The sequence below is a fragment of the Martes martes genome, assembly GCF_963455335.1.
Source record: "Martes martes genome assembly, chromosome: 12".
In the NCBI taxonomy this organism is placed as follows: domain Eukaryota; kingdom Metazoa; phylum Chordata; class Mammalia; order Carnivora; family Mustelidae; genus Martes; species Martes martes.
Genome location: NC_137900.1, coordinates 4,971,853 through 4,993,486, shown reverse-complemented (window position 1 = coordinate 4,993,486; position 21,634 = coordinate 4,971,853). Strand labels below are relative to the sequence as shown.

At 37.9% G+C, this 21,634-nt stretch overlaps 1 protein-coding gene across 2 annotated transcripts in view; it reads left to right on the top strand.

Annotated features, from left to right (window-relative positions):
• The window catches only part of MFSD14B (major facilitator superfamily domain containing 14B), a 68,837-nt gene that overhangs the window by 9,163 nt on the left and 38,040 nt on the right, over positions 1-21,634 (top strand). Inside the window, exon 2 of one of the 2 annotated variants that reach the window (XM_080819564.1) lies at positions 12,963-13,058. The exons of the other annotated variant lie outside the window; for it this stretch is intronic. Coding sequence (XP_080675690.1) covers positions 12,963-13,058 — 96 coding nt within the window. The remainder of the gene's footprint in view (positions 1-12,962; positions 13,059-21,634) is intronic. 2 annotated transcript variants of the gene reach the window in all.

Below are 21,634 nucleotides of genomic sequence, written 5' to 3'. Positions count from 1 at the left end.
TGATCATCTTTTCATATCCTTGTTAGCCATTTGATAGTCTTTTGCCCTTTTTTAAATTGGGTTGTTACTGTTGTTATTTTGAGTTATTGGGGTTCTTGATAAATTCTGGAAATTATCTTCTTATTAGACAAAATGCGTTGTAAATATTTTCTCCATAGGTTGCCTTTTCACTCAGTTGATTGTATCCTTAGATGTGCAGAAGTTTTAAATTTTGGTAACATCCAGCTTACCTGTTTTTACTTTTGTTGTCTTTCTTTTTTGGTGTCATATCAATATATCATTGTCAAATCCAGTGTTAAAAGCTTTCCCCTTACGTCGTTTTGTAAGAGTTTTAGCCTTTTTTTTTTTTTTTTTTTTAGATTTTATTTATTTATTTGACAGGGAGAGAGAGAGCACAAGCAGGGGGAGCTGCAGGCAGAGAGAGGGAGCAGCAAGCTCCCTTCTGATTAAGGAGCTCAATACCAGTTCCATCCCAGGACCCTGGGATCATGACCTGAGCCAAAGGCAGGTGCTTAACCAACTGAGTCATGCAGGTGCCCAAGAGTTTTATGTCTTACATTTAGGGTTTTGGTGTATTTTAAAAGTTTGTGATTTTGATGAAGCCCAGTATCTTCTTTTTCTTTTGTTGCTGTGGAGCCATGTCTAAGAATCTATAACTAAATTCAAGATTTACCTCTGTTTTCTTCCAAAAGCTTTGTGGCTTTAGGTTAGGTCATTTATCTGGTCTGAGTTAACTTTTGTATATGGGGTGAGGTAGAGTTCCAGCTTCTTTCTTTATATGTGGAAATTCAGTTGTTTCAGCATCATTTGTTGAGGAAACTGTTCTTTCCCTTTTTGAATGGATTTGGCACTTTTGCCAAAAGTTAGCAGAACATAGATGTATGGGTTTATTTGTGGAAACTCAGTTCTAGTCAGTTGGTGTATATGACAGCCTCTCTCTCTTCTGCTCCCATGTGGGCAAGTCACGGATGTTTGCTGTGTACTGTGATCTTTGAGTTGGGGATCATGTTTGGGACAAATGGGAGTAGCTTTCAACCTTATCTTTTTCCAGTTGAAGGCAGATGACCTGATTCACAAAAGCCAGATGCTCTAGTTCACCTGATGTTTTCAGGTCATGTTGAGAAAGCAAGTGAGGGATTAGTGGAGATTGTTCTTTTGTCCAGATACGCACTGAACCAGGCCAGACTCCTTAGTGTGGGAAAGGCGGGGGGGGGGGGGGTGGATAAGTAAAGGGCTGCACCTGGCCTGGGGAACAGTCTAAATTTGGCTCCTGTCACCTCTTACTTAGGTTGCCAAAGTCCATGCTACTTGTCATATATATGTGCTGTTTCTACTTGTGGAGAACTTTGGGCTCTCTAAGAAGGGTAGTTTAAATAATAAAGTGGTTAGTAGCATACCCTCTGGAGGTAAATGTGTGGATGGAACACCAGCTTAGGCACTTAGTAACTGTGTGAGATGGGCAAGTTACTTGAATTCTCTGCATCTGAGTTTTGTCACCTATAAAATGGGAATAAAGCATAATTTAGGATAATTTTTGCCTTAGTATAGCTTCGGATCTTTTGTGGTAGCCTGTCCCTAACCCGTGTCCTTGTTCTTTAGAGTGTTTAAAATTTAAAATTTTATTTTAATTTTAAATTTAAAATTTTATATTCCATGAAATGGGAACAGGGATACTATCTTCTGTTGATACCATTGCCCCCAGCATCTAGCTGACATAATAGAACTCAACAAATGTATGTTAGTGAATTAACCTCTTAGAATTGAATGTTTTCATTCTTTTTTTTTTTTTTTTAAGATTTCATTTATTTATTTGACGAGAGAGAGGGAAGCAGGCTCCCTGCTGAGCAGAGAGCCTGATGCAGGGCTCAATCCCAGGACCCCGGGACCATGACCCGAGCCGAAGGCAGAGGCTTTAACCCCCTGAGCCACCCGGGTGCCCCGAATGTTTTCATTCTTAGAGAAGATTGATAGAGATAGAAATATTTACAAAAGCAGTCCTTGGCATCTTGGTTTGCTTTAAGTCAGGTGGTGTTGGCAAATTAGAGAGTTTGAAAAGTTGAGCTAAAAGAAGTTACCTTACAAATGTTTAATAAATGCTTAGTATATCCAACATCATAGTCATTGTATTTATTCAACTATTTAATGCAGTGCTGAGAAAATTTTCATAATTTTTGTAGAAAGTTATTTCATCTGAAGAAGCAACAAAATTGTTTTTCTTATTGGCATTCCAGTATTAGGAGGAAGAAAGCAAAACGTTCAGGTATAATAATTTATTTGTTTTAAAATTATTTGTGTTCTTCATCTTTGTGTTTATATTTTAAAAGATTTCTGATAAGGAATTTATTTTTGATGGAGCAAGAAGTACTAAATGTCTGAATTTTTTAAAATACTAAGAGCTTATAGTGAAACATACTTCTCCTAAATGCCTTCAGTAGTACTGAAGAGATGACTTTGAATCTTATGGCAGTACATTCCAACTCTGGGGTTCCAGTTTTCAATTAAAATGTATTTTAAAATTATTATTCTGCTTAGAAGTACAATGGAACCAACAGTTTACAGTTACAGTCTTAGTTCCTTAGCTTACCCATTAAAATCAAACTAAAATATTTTATTTTTAATAGCTTAACATTGTTTATGGTGTAATGATACACTTGATAATAATGGAATTTTTTTTTGATAGGAAGTACAGGAATTGTGTGCTTATTTTGACAGTATAGTATCACCAAAGACCGAGTGGGCTCATTACATTCATATACTCTGCTCTTCCTGGGGTGCTAGTTTTTGGTGTTTAGGATTGACCACATTTGGTCTCAAGTTGGCTGTCGTTGCTAAGTATCACATGCTTACACAACAGTGCCCTCACACTGGAAACAGTAATATTTTGATATATGTCCCTAGAAGAATGAAGGAAAGTCCATAAGCCCCCTGACGTATTTCCCCTCATATCTCACTGTCTGTAATTGGGTGATATGTTTCATTCCTATTTTAAGTCATTGAATTATCCTGGTTAAGTTGGCTCATCAAGATTGAGTTATGGACCTGGGGCACCTGGGTGGCTCAGTGGGTTAAAGCCTCTGCCTTTGGCTCAGGTCATGATCCCAGGGTCCTGGGATCGAGCCCCCACATCGGGCTCTCTGTTCGGTGGGGAGCCTGCTTCCCCCTCTCTCTCTTCCTGCCTCTCTGCCTACTTGTGATCTCTGTCTGTCAAGTAAATAAATAAAATCTTAAAAAAAAAAAAAAGATTGAGCTATGGACCTGAAAAGTTCTCAAGCCTGTAGTGGCAGGAGGTGACTACGTTCTCTTTACGCACACAATTGCTAAAACACGAACACGGTTGGGAATTTGTTAACATATGTCTTGGGTGGTATGGGAAGTCAGCTTTTTCTGTCACAAAACCTGTTTGAGGTGTTGTGTAGTATAGGACAGAGAATAGTTGTGTGTGGCAGAGAGGCTATAGGGGTTTGGTGGGGAAGCACCCGCCTCTGCTCAGGGTAGTTAAGGAATGTCAGCAGCTTCTCAGATACTTTATCAGGTTACTGATATTTATAAACTCCCCTTTGTATTCCACTTACGTTGGGGCCAGCAAACTTTCTTCTCTTAAGAATCTGATGGTAAACATAGCTTTGGAGTAATTTTGGAAATCATGAGCTGTGAGTCCTCCCACGGTACTACTTTTTTTCAAGGTTGTTTTGAGCATTCTGGGTTGTTTGCATTTCTGTGTGAAGTGTAGGATCATCTCATCAAGTTCTGTAATAAAAAACTGCTGGGATTTTGATATGGATTGCATTGAATATGTAGATCCATTCTTGGAGAATTATATTAACAGTTTGGTTTTTTTTTTAAGATTTTTATTTGTCTATTGACAGAGATCACAAGTAGACAGAGAGGCAGGCAGAGAGAGAGAGGGAGAAGTAGGCTCCCCGCTGAGCAGGGAGCCTGATGCAGGGCTCAATCCCAGGACCCCGGGATCATGACCTGAGCTGAAGGCAGAGGTTTAATCCACTGAGCCACCCAGGCGCCCTATATTAACAATATTAAATATTCTGATTCATGGGCATGGAATGTCTGTATATTTATTTCAACTTTATTTTGTTTCAGTATACAACTTTTATACTTCTTTGTTAAACTAATTCCTAGGTTTTTTATGCTGTTGTAAGTGGAATTGTTTTATCAATTAAAAAAAAATCTGATGGTAAATATTTTAGGCTTTGCAACTGTTCAGCTCTGCCAATGTAGCACAAAAGCAGCCTTTGATGTGCTTAAATGAATGAGCATTGCTAAATTTCAGTAGAACAATTTACAAAAACTGGTGGTAGATTTAGACTGTGGGCTATAGTTTGCCAGCCCCTGCTCTAATATTTCCTGTACTCTTTCCTTTCCTCCTTCAGGATGCTTTTGGTATTCTTGTCCATTTATTTTTTAAAACTTTTAGTGTAGTTTAGACTTACAGAACAATTGCAAAGATTATATAGAGAGGTTTCATAAACCCCACACCCATTTCCTTCTATTATTAGCATCTTAATTAATATGGTATATTTATAAAAATTAGTGAACCAATGTCCATACTTTACCATCATCTAAACTCCACACTTTATTTATTCATATTTTCTTGGTCTTTACTGAATGCCCTTTTTCTGTTCCAGTATTTCATTACATTTAGTTGTCATGTCTCCTTAAGTTCTTCTGGGCTGTGTTAGTTTCACACACTTTACTTGTTTTTGATGTCCCTCACAATTTTTATGAGTCCTGGTTAGATATATTGTAGAATGTCCCTCAGGTGGGATTCATTGGATGTTTTCCTCAATACTAGGGTGAGATTATGGGTTTGGCGGAGGAAGCCCACAAAAATGAAGTGCCATTTTCATTACATCATATTAAGGATTAAAAAATCACTATTGAGGGGTGCCTGGGTGGCTCAGTGGGTTAAAGCCTCTGCCTTCAGCTCAGGTCATGACCTCAGGGTCCTGGGATGGAGCCTGCATCGGGCTCTCTGCTCAGCAGGGAGCCTGCTTCCTCCTCTCTCTCTCTCTCTCTCTCTGTGCCTGCCTCTCTGCCTACTTGTAATCTCTGTCTGTCAAATAAATAAATAAAATCTTTAAAAAAAAATCACTGTTGATGTTAACATTTTCTCTGAGGTAGTGTTTGTCACCTTTCTTTATAAAGTTACTCTTTCCCCCTCTTTCTATATTTACTCTTCGGAGGAGAGTATGTGCAGCCCACATTCGAAGAATGGGAAGTTACGCCTCACTTTCTTGAGTGCAGAGTACCTATGTAAATTATTTGGAGTTCCTCTGCATAGGAGTTTTGTCTGTTTTCCCCCATTTATTTACTATATCATCTTTTTAGTATAAACATACTTATTTTATCATTTGAGTTATAATCCAATACGGCTTTATTTTGTTGCTCATACTGCTCCAGCTTTAGCCATTGGGAGCTCTTTGACATATCCCCATGTTTTTGTCATTTTCTTAGGTTTTGTTTATTTGTTGTTAGTTGTTATTGTTGTTGTTTCAGCACTTATATTCTGGCACTACAAGAGCTCCCATTTCCTCTTGTATATTTCCTGCCTTAGTCCTAGAATTAACCATTTCTCCAAGGAGCCCTGGCTCCTTTGTTGGAAAATTGTATTTGAAACCAAGACCCGGGTACCAGATACTTAAAGTGCTGTTGGGCTGCCAGGGTGTCATTACTTTTAGGTTCTCAGATGACAGGTCAAGGAATATATATGTGTGAATATTAGTCTGTGTGTATACATACATCTATAAATATTTTTATATGTGGCTGTCTGTATCCACGTGAAGCTAGAATAAGTTCATAATGATATCCAAATCTAATCTGTTATCGCATAGCTAATTCTATCTCTCCCCCTTTGTTTATTTATAACCTTCCACTCAGGCAGTGAAAAAAGTAACTCCCACCATTTGCCATCCGTTTACTTAATTGTTCAGTTCCAGGACACTGGTTTTAGAATTGTTATCTGTACCCCTGTGGGGAACACATTTTTCAGTTAGAGCACAGTGCTTATGTGAGGTTTCTTTTGCTTTCAGTCTAACAGACTCTACTCATTCTTGTGTTACTTAGATCACAAACTTTTCCCCCTGCTCTCTCCAGTGAAGTTGATTCATACATTCCTAATACAGTTAGCTCTTTGTCACATTCTGCAATCCATGCTGAGATTCTCTGACCTCTTATATATTTAATTAACATGTATTAAGGTTCACTCTTTGGGTTCTGAAAGTCTATGGGTTTTGATACAAATACACAGTGCCACTTATCTACCATTACAATGTTACACGGAAGTTTCACTGCCTGAAAAAGTCCCTTGTGGTTCAACTGTTTAACTTACCCTTCCACCCCTAGCAACCACTGATCTGTTTACCACCTCTATAGTTGTACCTAAATGGAATCATATACCATATAGCCTTCCAGACTTGCTTCTTTTCACTTAGCTGTGTGCATTTAAATTCTGTTATTCAGCAATTGCATGGATTGCATAAGTGACATGTTGGGCATCTTCTGATATAGTTATTATCCGTATCATTTTTGGTTAGGAATCTATTCAGATTCCTCCCTCCCAACCTCGTTTTATAATTAGGGAATTTATTAACTCATTTAACAAGAAATATGATGGAAAGACAGTTTTTGGGATTGGCTCATTTAGCATATAAGCAGTATAATCAAGAACCCGGGTACTTTGTGTTTTCTGTGTATTGACTTGTCTGGCTCTTGTGGTCTCAAGGTGGCTGTCATAGTTCTAGCCTTCATGAAGTCCAGAGGCAGCCAAGAGACTGCCTCTTTCTGCATCTTTCTCTCATCCTTTTTACCATTGCATTTTTTTTAAGATTTTATTTATTTATTTGACACAGAGAGATCACAAGTAGGCAGAGAGGCAGGCAGAGAGAGAGAGAGAGAGAGGGAAGCAGGCTCCCTGCTGAGCAGAGAGCCCGATGCGGGACTCGATCCCAGGACCCTGAGATCATGACCTGAGCCGAAAGCAGAGGCTCAACCCACTGAGCCTCCCAGGCACCCCTACCATTGCATTTTTTAATTGAGATATAGTCACATAAAATTCACTATATTCAAGTGTACTATTCATCTATTTTAGTATATTCACAAGTTTGTGCAACTGTCACCACTGTCAGAACATTTTCATCTCCCCAAAATGAAACCCAGTACCCATTAGTAATCATTCTTCATTTTCCCCTACTCTCAAGCCTTGGTGACCACTAATCTGCTCCCTCCCTTTGGAATTGTATATTCTGGGCATTTCACTTAAATGGAATCATACTATATTGTTGCCTTTCCTCCTGGCTTTTCTTACTTAGCATTATGTTTTCAAAGTTCATCCATGTTGTAGCATGCATTTATACTTCATTCTTTTTTACAGCTGAGTAATATTGCTTTGTATGGATATACCACTTTTTGTTTATTCATTCATCAGTTGGTAGACATTTGGGTTGTTTCCACATTTGGTTACTGTGAATAATGCTGTATGAACTTTTGTTGATGAGTTTTTGTATGAACATATATTTTCAGTTGTCTTAGGTATTGGAGTACAATTGCTGGTAATTATATGGTAACTGTTCAAAATTTTGAGGAATTGACAAACTATTTTCCACAGTGGTTGTACCATTTTATATTCCCAACAGTTCTGTATGAGGGCTGTTTAAATCCTCATCAGTGCTTATGACTATATTTTTTTAATATCCATTCTAGTGGTTCTGAAGTCGTACAACACTGGTTTTGATATTCATTGCCCTGGTGGCTAATGATGTTGAACATCTTTTCATGTGTTTATTGATTACTTGTATATCTTCTTTCAAAAAATGTTTCTTTATACAAGTTCTTTGCCCATTTTTAAATTGGGTTACTTGTTATTTTATAAGTGAGTTGTAAGAGCTCTTGATTCAAGTCACTTACCAGGTATGAGTTTTGCAAATACTTTATTCCACTCTATGGCTTGTCTTTTTGTTCTTTGAGCAGTGTTTTTCACAGTGTAAGTTTTTAATTTTAATGCAGTCCAACATACTAACTTTTCTTTTTGCATGGTTAGTGAGGTTAGTGCTGTATATACAAACTCATTGTGAAACTAAGGGCCCTGCTTTTAGCTCTGTTATCTATTTTGAATTTCTTTTTAAAAAAATTTTGGTAAAATATACATAACTCAAAATTCACCATTTTAGCCATTTTTAAAGTGTACGGTTCAGTGGCATTTAAGTACATTAACATTGTTGTGCAACCATTACCCATTGTCCTTCTCCAGAACTTATCATTTGAAACTGAACTCTGTACCCATTGAACAATAACTCATCGTTTCCCTTTCTCTCTAGCCCCTGACAATCACCATTCTGCTTTCTGTCTCTTTGAATCTCTACATCGTTGCCAACACTTGCTGTTTTCAGGTTTTTAAATTTTTTTTCTTTATAATCATAGCCATCCTAATGACCATGAGTACTATCATTGTTGTTTAACTTTGCATTCCCCTCATGATAAGTGATGCGGAGCATCTTTTCATGTATTTTTTTGTCCTTTGCCCATTTTTGCATCTGTTTGGTTTATTGGTCCTTGAATTGTAGGAGTTTTTTTAACATATAATCTGGGTAATCCTCATTGGATATACGACTTGCAAATATTTCTTCCATTCTCTGGGTTCCCTTTTCAGGGAAAAGGGGCATGTGCATCATGCCCCATGATGCACAAAAGTTTCTTTTTGATTAATCAGATTATCTATTGTTTTTCTTTTGTTGCCCTTTTTTTTTGATAGCATTGAGGAAATCATTGTCAAATCCAATGTCATGAAACTTCCCTCCTGTGTTTTCTTCCAAGAGTTTATAGTTTAAGCTTTTACATTTAGTGCTTTGATACATTTTGAATTAAATTTTTGTACATGATGTGAGGTTAGGTCCAGCTTTATTATTTTGCTTATGAATAGCCAGTGTTCCCAGCACCATGTGTTGAAGAGACTATTCTCCTTTGAATGGTCTTAGGACTCTGTTGCAAATCATTTGGTTATTACACAGTGTTTATTTCTGTACTCTCTATTATTATATTCGATTGGTCTTTAATGTCTGTTTTTATGCTAGTACCATACTGTTTTGATAAGCTTTGTAGTATGCTTTGAATGCACGGAATGTGAGTACTGGAGTTTTGTTCTTTTTTATTGTTTTGGCTGTTATTTCAGGGTCATTTGAGATTCCATGTGAATTTTAGAACAGGTTTTCCCTTTTTTTTGCAAAAAATGTAATTGGGATTTTTGTAGGAATGATATTGAATCCATAGATCATTTAGGGCCATTCACATCTAGACAGTAAGTTTCTGATTCATGAACATGCAATGTCTTTCCGTTTATTTTTGGTCTTCTTAATTCCTTTCAGCAATGTTTTGTCATTTTCAGTGTGAAAGTATTTTGCCTGCCTGGTTCATTTTTCCTGAGAATTTATTTTTTTTGATGCTACTATGAAAGGAATCGTTTTTGTAATTTCCTTTTCAGATTGTTCATTGTTAGGGTATAGAAATGCAACTGAGGGGTGCCTGGGTGACTCAGTCAGTTAAGTGGTTGCCTTCCGCTCAGGTGGAAATGTCAGGGTCCTGGGATCTAGCCTTTCTGCAGGCTCCTTGCTCAGTGGGAAGCCTGCTCCTCTTCTACTCCCCCCACCCCACTGCCTTACACCCTCCCCACTCATGCAGGCTGTCTCTCAAACAAAGAAATTAAAATCTTTAAAGAAAGATGCAACTGATATTTGCATGTTGATTTTTTTTTTTGTCCTGCAATGTTGCTGAATTCATTTTTAGCTCTAAAGTTGTTTTTTTTTTTGTTTGTTTTTTTAAATAAACTTCAGGGTTTTCTATATGTAAGATGATGGCATCCCCAAACAGAAATGATTTTACTTCTTCCTTTCCAGTTTGGATGCTTTTTTTTTTTTTAATATGTAATTACTGTGACTAGAACTCCCAATACTATGATGTATAAAATTGTGTTGAAAGCAGGAATCCTTTCCGTGTTCTGATCTTTTTTTTTTTTTTTAAGATTTTATTTTATTTATTTATTTATTTATTTGACAGAGAGAGAGAGAGAGATCACAAGTAGGCAGAGAGGCAGGCAGAGAGAGGGGAGAAAGCAGGCTCCCTGCTGAGCAGAGAGCCCGATGCGGGGCTCGATCCCAGGACCCTGAGACCATGACCTGAGCCGAAGGCAGAGGCTTTACCCACTGAGCCACCCAGGCGCCCCTCCGTGTTCTGATCTTAAAGAAAAAGTTTTTTCAGCCTTTCACTATTGACTTTGATGTTAGATGTGAATTTTTCATATGTGGCATTTATCATATTGAGAAAATTTCCTTTTATCCTTTTTAAGATTTTTTTTTTAATCATGAAAGGCTGTTGAGTTTGTCAGATGCTTTTTCTGCATCAGTGGAGATGATCATGTGTTTTTCCCCCTTCATTTTAATGTGATGGTGTTCCGTTGATTGATTTTCATATGTGAACTTTTCTTAATTCCAGGAATAAATCTCACTTGGCCATGGTATTAGAGCCCTTTTAGCAGGTTGCTGAATTTAATTTGCTAGTATTGTGTTAAAGATTTTTTGTATCGTTAGCATAAGGAAAATTAACCTGTAGTTGTCTTTTCTTGTAGTATCTTTTTTTCTTTGGTACAGGTAAATGCTTTCTTCATAAAATGTGTTAGGAAGTGTTTCTTCTTTTTTGAGAAGACTTTGAGAGTGATTGATTTTAATTCTGCTTTAAATGTTTGGTAGAATTTTCCTGCTGAAGCTATGAGGTCCAGGACTTTTCTTTGTTGAGTAGTTTTTGATCACTGATCCAATTCCCTTACTAGTTCTAGATATATTCAGATAGCCTATTTCTTAATGATTCAGTCTTATTAGTAGGTTGGGTGTTTCTAGAAATCTGTCCATTTCATCTAGTTTACCTAATCCATTGGCTGCAGTTGCTCATAATACTCTGTTAAAACCTCCCTTTCATTTCCGATTTTAGTGATTTAAATGTTCCCCCTATTTTCATGGTCACTTTCCCTGTTTGGATAGTTTGGTGATTTTCTGTTGCTTTTCTGTTCGGTATTGCATTTATTTCTGCTCTTACCCTTTATTATTCCTTTCCTTTTTCTTGCCTTGGTTGGTTTTGCTTTTCTAGTTTCTTACAGTGAAAAGTTAGGTTATTGACAGAAGATCTTTTTTTTTTTTTAAATAATAAGGCATGTACAGCTATAAAATTCCCTGTAACCACTGCTTTAACAGCATTCAACAAACTTTAATATGTTGTGTTTTCATTTTTGTTCATCTGAAAGTTGTGATCTTCTTGTGATTTCTTATTTGACCTATGGTTGTTTAGGTGTGTACTGTTTAATACCCACATATTTGTGAATTTTCCATATTCTTTTATGTTACTGATTTCTAGTTTCATTACATTATGGTCAAGAGAATGTAGTTTATATGATTTCAACCTTTAATTTATTTAGACTTTTTTAATGGTATTTCTGTGTACATATGAGAAGAGCATACTGCTGTAGCTGGGTGGAGTGTTCAGGAAATGTTCGGTCTAGTTAGTGTAGTGTTACTAAAATAGCCTATTTTTACTGCTTTGTTGATCTTCTAATTGTTCTATTCATTATTAGAAGTGGGTATGGAAGTCTCCAATTATTATTATTGAATTGTATATTTGTGCCTTTTATTTTTAAAGGGTATGAGTGCCAGTGGGTGAGGGAGCATGAATGATTTGTTACATAATATAAATATCTTTGATATTGACTGTAAAGAAGTCCTGTAAATCAACATGAAAGATTCATTCTCCATTGAAAAGATATGCAGAGCAATGAACAACTTGTAGGCATATACAGCTTTCTAAAAAACGTAGGAAGTTCTGTTTCACTCGTAATCACAGAAATGCAAAAGAAAATGATACAATCATTAAAAAGGCTAACTAGCAAAAAGTATGTGCAGTCTTAGGATATGGGGAGATTCAGATATTGTCTTGCATTGTATTTTATTCTCAAACATTGTTACTGATACTATAGATTACTCTTTTTTTTTTTTTTAAAGATTGTATTTATTGGGGGCTCCTGGGTGGTTCAGTGGTTAGGCCTCTGCCTTTGGCTCGGGTCATGATCCCAGGGTCCAGGGATCGAACCGCGCATCGGGCTCTCTGCTCAGCGGGAAGCCTGCTTCCTCCTCTCTCTGTCTCTGCCTGCCTCTCTGCCTACTTGTCTGTCAAATAAATAAATAAAATCTTAAAAAATATATATATATATCATATATATATAAACATAGGAATAGTGAGGGGTTTACAGTCTTCTGCAAACATCACTTCCAGTTACTACCAAGTCGTAGCAAGGGGCCTAATCTTGTAATAAGCGTTGTCACAGAATCAGCATTAAGTTGGAAGGAATTTTAGATTTATCTCTAGAAGTCATAAACTGCAGACAACTAGCATAATAGACAACGGTCTTAAAATGTAACAGAAACAGAAGGCTGGATTTTTACCCCTATGTATGGACTGTATGTATGGACTGTGTTTTCCTTATTGTTCTTCCTACCCCATCATTTATATCATCTGTGCTGCTCCTGAAGCTTTTGAGCAGAAGATCCATGTGCCCACCTCTCTCTTTACGTAGCTAGAGAAACCAGGCTTAGAAAGGCCAAGTTGCTGAGGAACACACAATTAGTAAGAAACAGAATAGTCAGGTGTTGGGACCCCAGTCTCTTAAAGACCCAGTTGATTCTCAACCAAAGCTCAGTTGTTTGCATTGAGGGGACAAGTGAAAAGTTTATAACTTTGGCACCTTCTGTGGTTAGGCAAGGAATGCCTAATGCCCCAGAATGAAGTTTTATCATCTAAGTAGGTCCTAAGTTTATTTTATACAGCATTTATTTTGTTTGTTAGATATCATTTTAGCAAAATGGTTTTCTTTCATCTCGCTACTATTTTTCATAATAACTTTCTTCCTTTTTTAGCTACAAGGCTTTGGCAGACCAAGTGTATACCATGCTGCTATTGTCATCTTCCTAGAATTCTTTGCGTGGGGCTTGTTGACAACTCCAATGTTAACTGTAAGTATTGCTGAACAGGTCCTTGTTTATGAAAGCAAAACAGAGGTTCTTAAGCATGTATCTCCAGGGCCAAATGTTTAGGTATGTGTTTGAGAGACTCTCTTGATAGCGATTTGAAACAGCTTCTTGCACTGGGTTGTTTCCACTGTGTACACAAACTGTGAACTACCTGCAGCAAAACGCCTGGGCTGCACTTTAAGTATTCTTGGGTAGCAAGGCCCTCCCACTGACGCAGAATCTTGGAAGTGCTGTGAGTGAACTGTAGGTATTTAGGAAGACACTAGGGGAAATTATTGCAAAGTTTTGTTGAACTTTGAGACTTACTTTGTGTGGATGTAATGGCCTTTGACTAAGAACATAGTGAATAGATAGGTAAGTACCTTGTAACAGTGAAAGTGATCATTGTTAAGAATGCTCAGATTTCTTGGGGCGCCTGGGTGGCTCAGTAGGTTAAAGCCTCTGCCTTCAGCTCAGGTCATGATCTCAGGGTCCTGGGATCGAGCCCCGCATCAGGCTCTCTGTGCAGCAGGGAGCCTGCTTCCTCCTCTCTCTCTGCCTGCCTTGCTGCCTACTTGTGATCTCTGTCTGTCAAATAAATAAATAAAATCTTAAAAAAAAAAAAAAAAGAATGCTCAGATTTCCATATTTGGTAGTTGACTTACCTATAGCCACTTTTTGCTGAGGCTGCACTGAATTTCTTAGCAAGCACCTGGATGTTTGATATATGTTGTGGTTAGAGGAAGGGAGATGTGTAAGAAAGGATCGGCATGTAGATTTTGGGTGCTTAATTACTACTTTATTTTGTTTTTTAAAAGATTTTATTTATTTGAGAGAGAAAGTGCATCTGCACATGCATACATGAGCGGGTGGAGGAACAGAGGGAGAGAGAGAATTCCAAGCAAACTCTATGCTGAGGACAGAGCCCCACACAGGGCTCAATTTCAGGACCCTGAGGTCACGACCTGAGCCAAAATCAAGAGTCAGACACTTACTCGACTGAGCCACCCAGGCACACCCCAATCACTAACAATTATACTAAAGATATTTTAAAATTGAAGAAAAAGATATTTTTTAATTGGCCTTATATTTCAGTTGTCTTAAATTGTTCTTTAAAAATCATTGGTGGTTAACTCTTCCCAATCACCATGTTGCCATTGCCAGAGAATCCCTTTGGATACAGATGAACTTTGTTCCAAAATTAGCTTTAGAAAATAGGGAACTTTAAAGAGGCTGTTAGCCTCACATAAGACTTCGCTATTTTTATTCTTCTGGTGCATTTAAAATGAAATTTGATTAATTAAAATGACAGCTTGGATGGAATAGTCTAAAGATTGCCTGTGTTTTTAAACCTCTGTTTTATTCTTTCTCATTACACTACCTTTTCCTTCCTAATGCTTTACTACAGAAGATAATTGGTTATTAGTTAATGGGGTAAGTGGTCCCCATTTTAAGTTCACAAGGCTGCTGTGTTCCCCACTGTTTGGACTGCCTATGACACAGTTAGTGCTCAGGAGATACTTTCTTTGAATAATAGGAATATGCATTGTAGGCTCACATGTGTGTCCTTAAGGGATTGTTTCTTTGAGATGTATTTTCACTATGAATATAGACATACCAGGCTACTCATTGTAAGGAAATATGTTATTTAATTTTTGGTCTTAGCTCTCTGACTCTGTCCATGTCCGTCCCCCGTGTCCATTCCCCATGCACCCCCTCCCCCGCTTAGGTGTTAAGCGTCTTTTTTTGTTGTGTTTTTTTTTAAGATTTTTTTTGTTTTGTTTTTTAAATTTGACAGAGAGAAGGAGATCACAAGCAGGCAGAGAGGCAGGCAGAGAGAGAGAAGGAAACAGGCTCCTTGCTGAGCAGAGAGCCCGATGCGGGGCTCGATCCCAGGACCCTGAGACCATGACCTGAGCCGAAGGCAGAGGCTTAACCCACTGAGCCACCCAGGCACCCTGTTAAGTGTTTAAATAGTATTTTTCTAAGGCAACCAGAAATCTCCTGTAGTGGTTCAGCAGGTTTCTCAATATAGAGTTAATCCTATAATCATGCCCTCTTAAGAATTCAAAGTGAAGTGAAGAACAACTTAATGTTTTTGAGGCCTTGTTAGGAACTCTAAAACCACTTTCCAGACAGTTAAAATCTTTGGGGACCTTTTTGGCTCCAGACCAGATTGTCAGATCTCTTTTAGTTTTAATTAATTAGTTAATTAATTTTAGTATACATCCAAAGACTGATGTGCCTTTCTTCCTACTGTCCAATGCAGATAATTTTCCTAGGGGTTCTTTGTCCTCATTAGACCCTGGAATGCAGCCTTAGAAACCAGCTAAAATGCTGCTTTATTTCCTCTTTGCAGTTTCTGAGCAGTTTTGCTGCTTGCAAAGATTTGGTTAAAATAAACATGTGTGAGGAGTACAGGGTTGCTGGAATCACTCTGACACACTATATTGTCATAGAAGAAGTGTTGCTGAGTTAATAGGTGGGTTCATTCTCTTTTTTTCTGAGCTCTTGGTGTTGCTAAATTAAGCTAAATGTCCTTTACTGTCCTATCTCACTTAACCTTTACACTACAGTTTGCTACCTCTGTTTCTATTCTGGCGGGGGTGGTTCCTTCCTCCTTTGAGGGGGAAGAGTCCCATATTTTAAAGAAAAAAGATTATCTCTGGCATATCCCCTCTCCTTTCTGCCTTTTCTGGTTGGACAGAGAACTGATAATGTTAGGTTGTTTGATAAGGAAAGGATAAAATAAGGGTTTATTTCATTACGGCAGGAGTTCATTTATCCCCTTTTTTTATGTTGGGGTTTACTGTTGTCGTATAAGTAGTTCTTGGCATCCTGCATCTGTCACCCACTTTGGTGTAACTATTAGAATGATGGTTCATGTGTAGGTTTTTTTTCCATGCTATAACTAGTGGAGAGCACTCTGTCCTGTTTCCTTCAGGTGAGAAAAACAGTCTGATAAGGATTTGGAGATAGAGAACAGTACCTGCATATTAATATTTTGTCCAATCTGACTGTCTGCATCCTAGCACTCAGTAGAAGTGGTCTGTTTGAAGTAGTATAGAATTGGAGACTTTCCAAGATGGCGGAGAAGTAGGAGACCTTAGTTTTGTCTGGTCCCAGGAATTTAGCTAGATTGCTATCAAATCATTCCAAACACCTGTGAACTCATCCTGAGATCTAAGAAAAGAATTGCTCCAGTTCTACAAATAGAAAAGTGATCACTTTCTGCAAGAATGACAAGACGGAAAAGCTCACCTCAAAAAAGAACAAGAGACAGTACTGACAGCCAGAGACCTAATAATATGTATGGATATAAGTAAGATGTCAGAACTAGAGTGTGGAATAATGATTATAGAGATACTAGCTGGACTCAAAAAAAGCATAGAAGACACTAGAGAATCCCTTTCTGGAAAAATAAAGAACTAACATCTAATCAAGGTGAAATAAAAAAGGCTATTAATAAGATGCAATAAAAAAAACGGTGGCTCTAATTGCTAGGATAAATGAGGCAGATGGCTGCCATTCCCATTGGAAATACGGACTTTAGTCCTGCTTATAGTCGTCCCTATCCCATTGCTGCTTTTCTAACTAGGTCTTAGTTTGCATTCCAGGGCTTTGGGGCTATGACACAGCCAGGGTGCCAAGACTGGTGGCAGGTTCCCAGTCAGTCCCTGAACGCTTGGTGCTTAGCTGGCCAGGTATTCATGGGGATGGGTAAGGTTTAATTTTCTATTATGCTGGTACACAAAACAATTTGTGTTTTCACCTTGTGTCTAGTGATCTTGCTGAATGCACTTACTAATCCTAAATGTTTATCAACAGGTTTTTACATACACATTCATATATTTTGTGAATGACAGTTTTTAGCTCCTTCCAGTCCTTTTTATTTTTCTTATTGCATTGCTGTGACATCCAGTACAGTGTTGACTAGAAGCAGTCACTGTAGGCATCCTTATCTCATAGATGATCTCTGGTGGAAAGTGATCTAAAATTTAAAATTCACCACTAAGTATGTTATTTGCTATAGATTTGTTTTTGTAGATATTCTTTTTCAGAGAAAGGAAGTTCGCTTCTTCCTGTTTCGCTTACAGTTATCCTAAATAGGTATTAAATTTTATCAAATGAATTTTCTGCATATAACCAGATAACAACTAGATTTTTCCATTATTTGAGTAATGTGGTCAGTTATTGATTTTTTTTATTAAAAGATTTTACTTATTAGAGCTTGAAAAAGATTACAGGAAGGGGCGGGTAGAGGGAGAAGCAGACTCCTGCCACTGAGCAGGGAGCCCAATGCAGAACCTGATCCCAGGAGTCCGGGATCAGACCCAAACCGAAAGCAGACGCCTGACTGAGCCACCCAGGCGCCCAGTTATATTGATTTTTTAATATTAGCCCACACCCTTGCATAAATCCCACTCAGTTTTGACATATATTTATAACTGGAAGCTTGTCCTTTGCTCCCCTTCACCCATTTCATCCTCCATCCTCTACCTCTGGCAACCACTAGTCTATTCTCTGTATCTGTGAGCTTGTTTGTTTTATTTGCTTCCACGTATTAATGAGATAATAGGGTATTTGTCTTTCTCTGTTTGACTTATTTCTCTTAGCAAAATGCCCTCAGGGTCCACTGATGTTGTCTCAAGTGGCAGAATTTCCTTTTTTATGGCTGAATGATATTCCTCTGTGTGTGTGTATGTGTGTCACAGTTTCTTTTATTTTTAAAGATTTTATTTATTTGACAGAGAGACAGTGGGAGAAGGCGTACAAGCAGGAGGAGTGGGAGAGGGAGAAGCAGGCTTCCCACTGATCAGGGAGCCTGACGTGGGTCTCGATCCCAGGATCATGACCTCAGCTGAAGGCAGATGCTTAGCAACTGAGCCATCCAGGCGCCCCTTATTTTTTATTTTTAATTGAAGTACAGTACAATATTAGTTTCAGGTATACAATATACTGATTTGATAGTTCTATGCATTACAAGATGCTCACCATAATAAATACTTACCATCTGTCACCATACAGTCTTAATCACTATATTTCCTGTGCTCATAAATTATTGCAAGTATATTGTCTTAATTTCTAAACATTTGGGGACTTTTCTAGATTGTATTATCAGAAATCATATTATGAATTATTTCAGTTCTTTGAAATTTATTGAAGCCTGTTTGGTATACTCATACATGGTTAATTCTGAAAAATTTTCCATGTGATCTGCAAAGAATTAAATATTCCCTGGAGTAGTATTCTCTACAGGGTAAGTATGTTAAATTTGTTAATTTTGTTTGATGTCTTTTATATATTCACTGGTATCATTTGTCTACCCGTTCTGGCATCTTTGAAGAGAGATGTATTTCTCTCCTACTTTTTACATTGTTGTGCAGCTAAATTCTGTGTTTTTTTTAAACACTGCAGTACATTGTAATGTTTTATACAGTCATTATTTATCCTGGTAGTTATACATTCTGATGTTCTTCCTTTTTCTGTATTTCTGTGCTTTTTCCAGTAATCAGTTTTTGAAGACTTTTTTTTTTTTTACTTGTTTTGCTTTGGTGCAGGTCCCTGTGCAGCACATTTTTAATGTATGTAGCATTTTTTTTTAATATATTGGAGGACACTTATTTTTAAACTTTCTTCTGTTTCCTATCATAATTTGATTATTTGACAGTGGGGTAAATTATCTTTTCCTATTTGTGCCTTTTAATGATTTTTAGATTTGTTGTTGAATTTTATACATGCTTATATTTACAGATGAGGGGGTAGATCAGAGATTGTGAAAACGAGTATCTTCTGGGGCCAGGCAAGTAATGTAAATGTCAGAAGTGGGGTGGGAATGTTCCAGTTTCAATACGTGCTGCTTTGGCCACAGCAACCACTGTCTGCTTACTCAGCTAATCAGTGATGTGGCACTTCAAGCCCCATGTTTTCGAATCTTCTGACTTGTGACATGCTAGAAAACCATATGATATATGATTTTTTCCCTGGAATCTACACACTGACATTTACTGCACTTTAGGAAACACAAAGACAAATCAGAAAGAATATCAGCTTGTGAGTTTGCCGCCTGTGCCCTAGACACCTGTGGTAGTTGGAGTATTGTTCTCCAGCCCAGGTGGAAGCCCTGTTCCTCAGACCTGAATGCAGGCATTGCTTGTAGGAGCTCCTGATTTCTGACAGTGTGGTTGTTCAGAGATCCCTCTATAACGAAGTAGTTTATTATGTGATCGTAGGGCTTTTTGCTACTCTTGGCAGACCTAAGGGACCTGGGGCATTATCATTTTTTTACTCCTACCCATTTGGTTCTGCAGGATCTCATTTAGTAGTCTCAGTTCAGAGAACTATGCTGTTTGAATCTTATGTTGCACACCGATAGGGAGGATGGCAGCTTTGAGAGCAAGATACAGGAACTCATTTTATAACCTTTTAAAAACATGTTGAACTATGACTGTTTTTCCTCCTCTTCCAGTTCTGGGTCTTGTTTTTGTCTTGGTTTGTTTTTTTTTTTTCCTGGACTCTGGAAAATTTATGTTTTCAAAGATCTTTTTTTTCCCTCCCACCTTCACATGTTATTGTTACTTGAGCTCTTTGAGGGTTTCCTGTCTGCTGTGTGTCATCCACTATTCCTAGCTTCCCAGGAATACTGTAAATGTAGTTTCCTAGCAGTGGAATTTTAGGTAGAAGTGCAGAATTACAGCTGTGCATGTGTGTGCATGTGTAATGTGTAAGCACATACATATATTTATGTCTGTGTGCTTACATACATGCAGTTATTCGCTTCATTGTACCAGAAGTCAGTTCAACTCTAAACTTGCAGTTATTAGGAAATACCATTATAGAGGTGCCTGGGTGGCTCAGTCATTTAAGTGGCTGCTTTCAGCTCAGGTCGTTATCCCAGGGTCCTGGGATTGAGCCCCACATCAGGCTCCCTGCTTAGTGTGGAGTCTGCTTCTCCCTCTCCCTCTGCTGCTTCCCCTGTTTCTGCTCTCTTTCTGTCAAGTAAATAAATAAAATCTTAAAAAAAAAATACCATTATATTTAATGCTTCCAGTAGTCTTGAAGAATAAAGGCAATTTCTTCCTTAAGTTTTATTTTATATAGGAAGAAGTTAAAAATGAAAGCTGTGATTTTATCAGAAATGTTTAATACACTTTATTGTTAGGTTTAATGTATTATGGTAACGGTTACTATCTATTGTAGTTAAATTATATACTGCATTTAATTTTTTTTAATTTATCATAAAATGGGTAGAATATTACTTTTTTTTTTAAGATTTTATTTATTTATTTGACAGAGAGAGAGATCACAAGCAGGCAGAGCAGCAGGCAGAGAGAGAAGGGGAAGCAGGCTCCCTGCTAAGCAGTGAGCCCGATGTGGGGCTTGATCCTAGGACCCTGAGATCATGACCCAAGCCGAAGGCAGAGGCTTTAACCCACTGAGCCACCCAGGTGCCCCTCTTTTTTCTTTATAGCTGCTTTACTTTATGAAGGCTTATCTTATTTTTATTGGCTTTTGTTTTATTTCCTTATCCAATAAGATTTAACCGCTATCTTCTCCACTTTACCTCCAATTAGGAAAAAGCAGAAGAGGTTTGAAAAGCACAGATTGAAAATTCTTAGAGGAACTTCCTGCATCGTCTCTCACATAGCCAGATACCCCATCAGATCTCTGTAGTTTAACATACAGCCCAATAATTCATACATGGATATGGTTTTGCCAAACTTCAGTGGTTGTATCCTGTTTCTGCTGCATCATCTGCACAAGTGAATGCATGTTCGGGTCCTTTTGAGTGTAGAGTTGTCTTAAGGAAAGTCAGAGGACAGAGCTGGAGGCAGTGGAGGATCAACACTGGTGCCCCTTTGGCAGCAAGCAGGCAGCCCTGGAGTTGGTATGGTATTCACCGGCACTTCCCCACCTTCTGTTTCTCTGGCAGAAACTGTGAGGAAGCCTGTGAGCAAGGGGAGTCTGAGGAATGTCTGTTTGCTCGCAGCCTCAGTTCGACAGAATATATAAGGGGAGAACAGAGGGTTGTGAGGCAGTGGATACCCACACCCAATGGCATGCCCAGGATCAGAGAAACTTTTTTTTTTTTTTTTTTTTAGATTTTATTTATTTATTTCTCAGAGATATAGAGTACAGGAAGGTAGAATGGAAGGCAGAAGCAGAGGGAGAAACAGGCTCCCTGCGGAGCAAGGAGCCCGATGTGGGACTCCATCCCAGGACGCTGGGATCATGACCTGAGCCGAAGGCAGACGCTTAACTGACTGAGCCACCCAGGCATCCCCAGAGAAACATTTTTAAAAAATACATTGACTTTCTTGTGTTTTGCTCTTTCACTGTAACAAATGCATGTAACAAATGAAACTATGAAGTAGTTCTGATATTGATTTGGATTCTGTTTTCTTTAAAGAAAATTTTATATCTCTGTATCCTATGAAGTGTTATTTTTGAGATTTTGCTGAGAACTTGAGATTTTTAACTTGGGCTATTTGCTGTCATTTATTTACTTTCCTGTTTTTCTAGTACAGATAGGTAGAGTTCACATGCCACTAGCTGAATAATCTTGTTAGGAAAAAGGT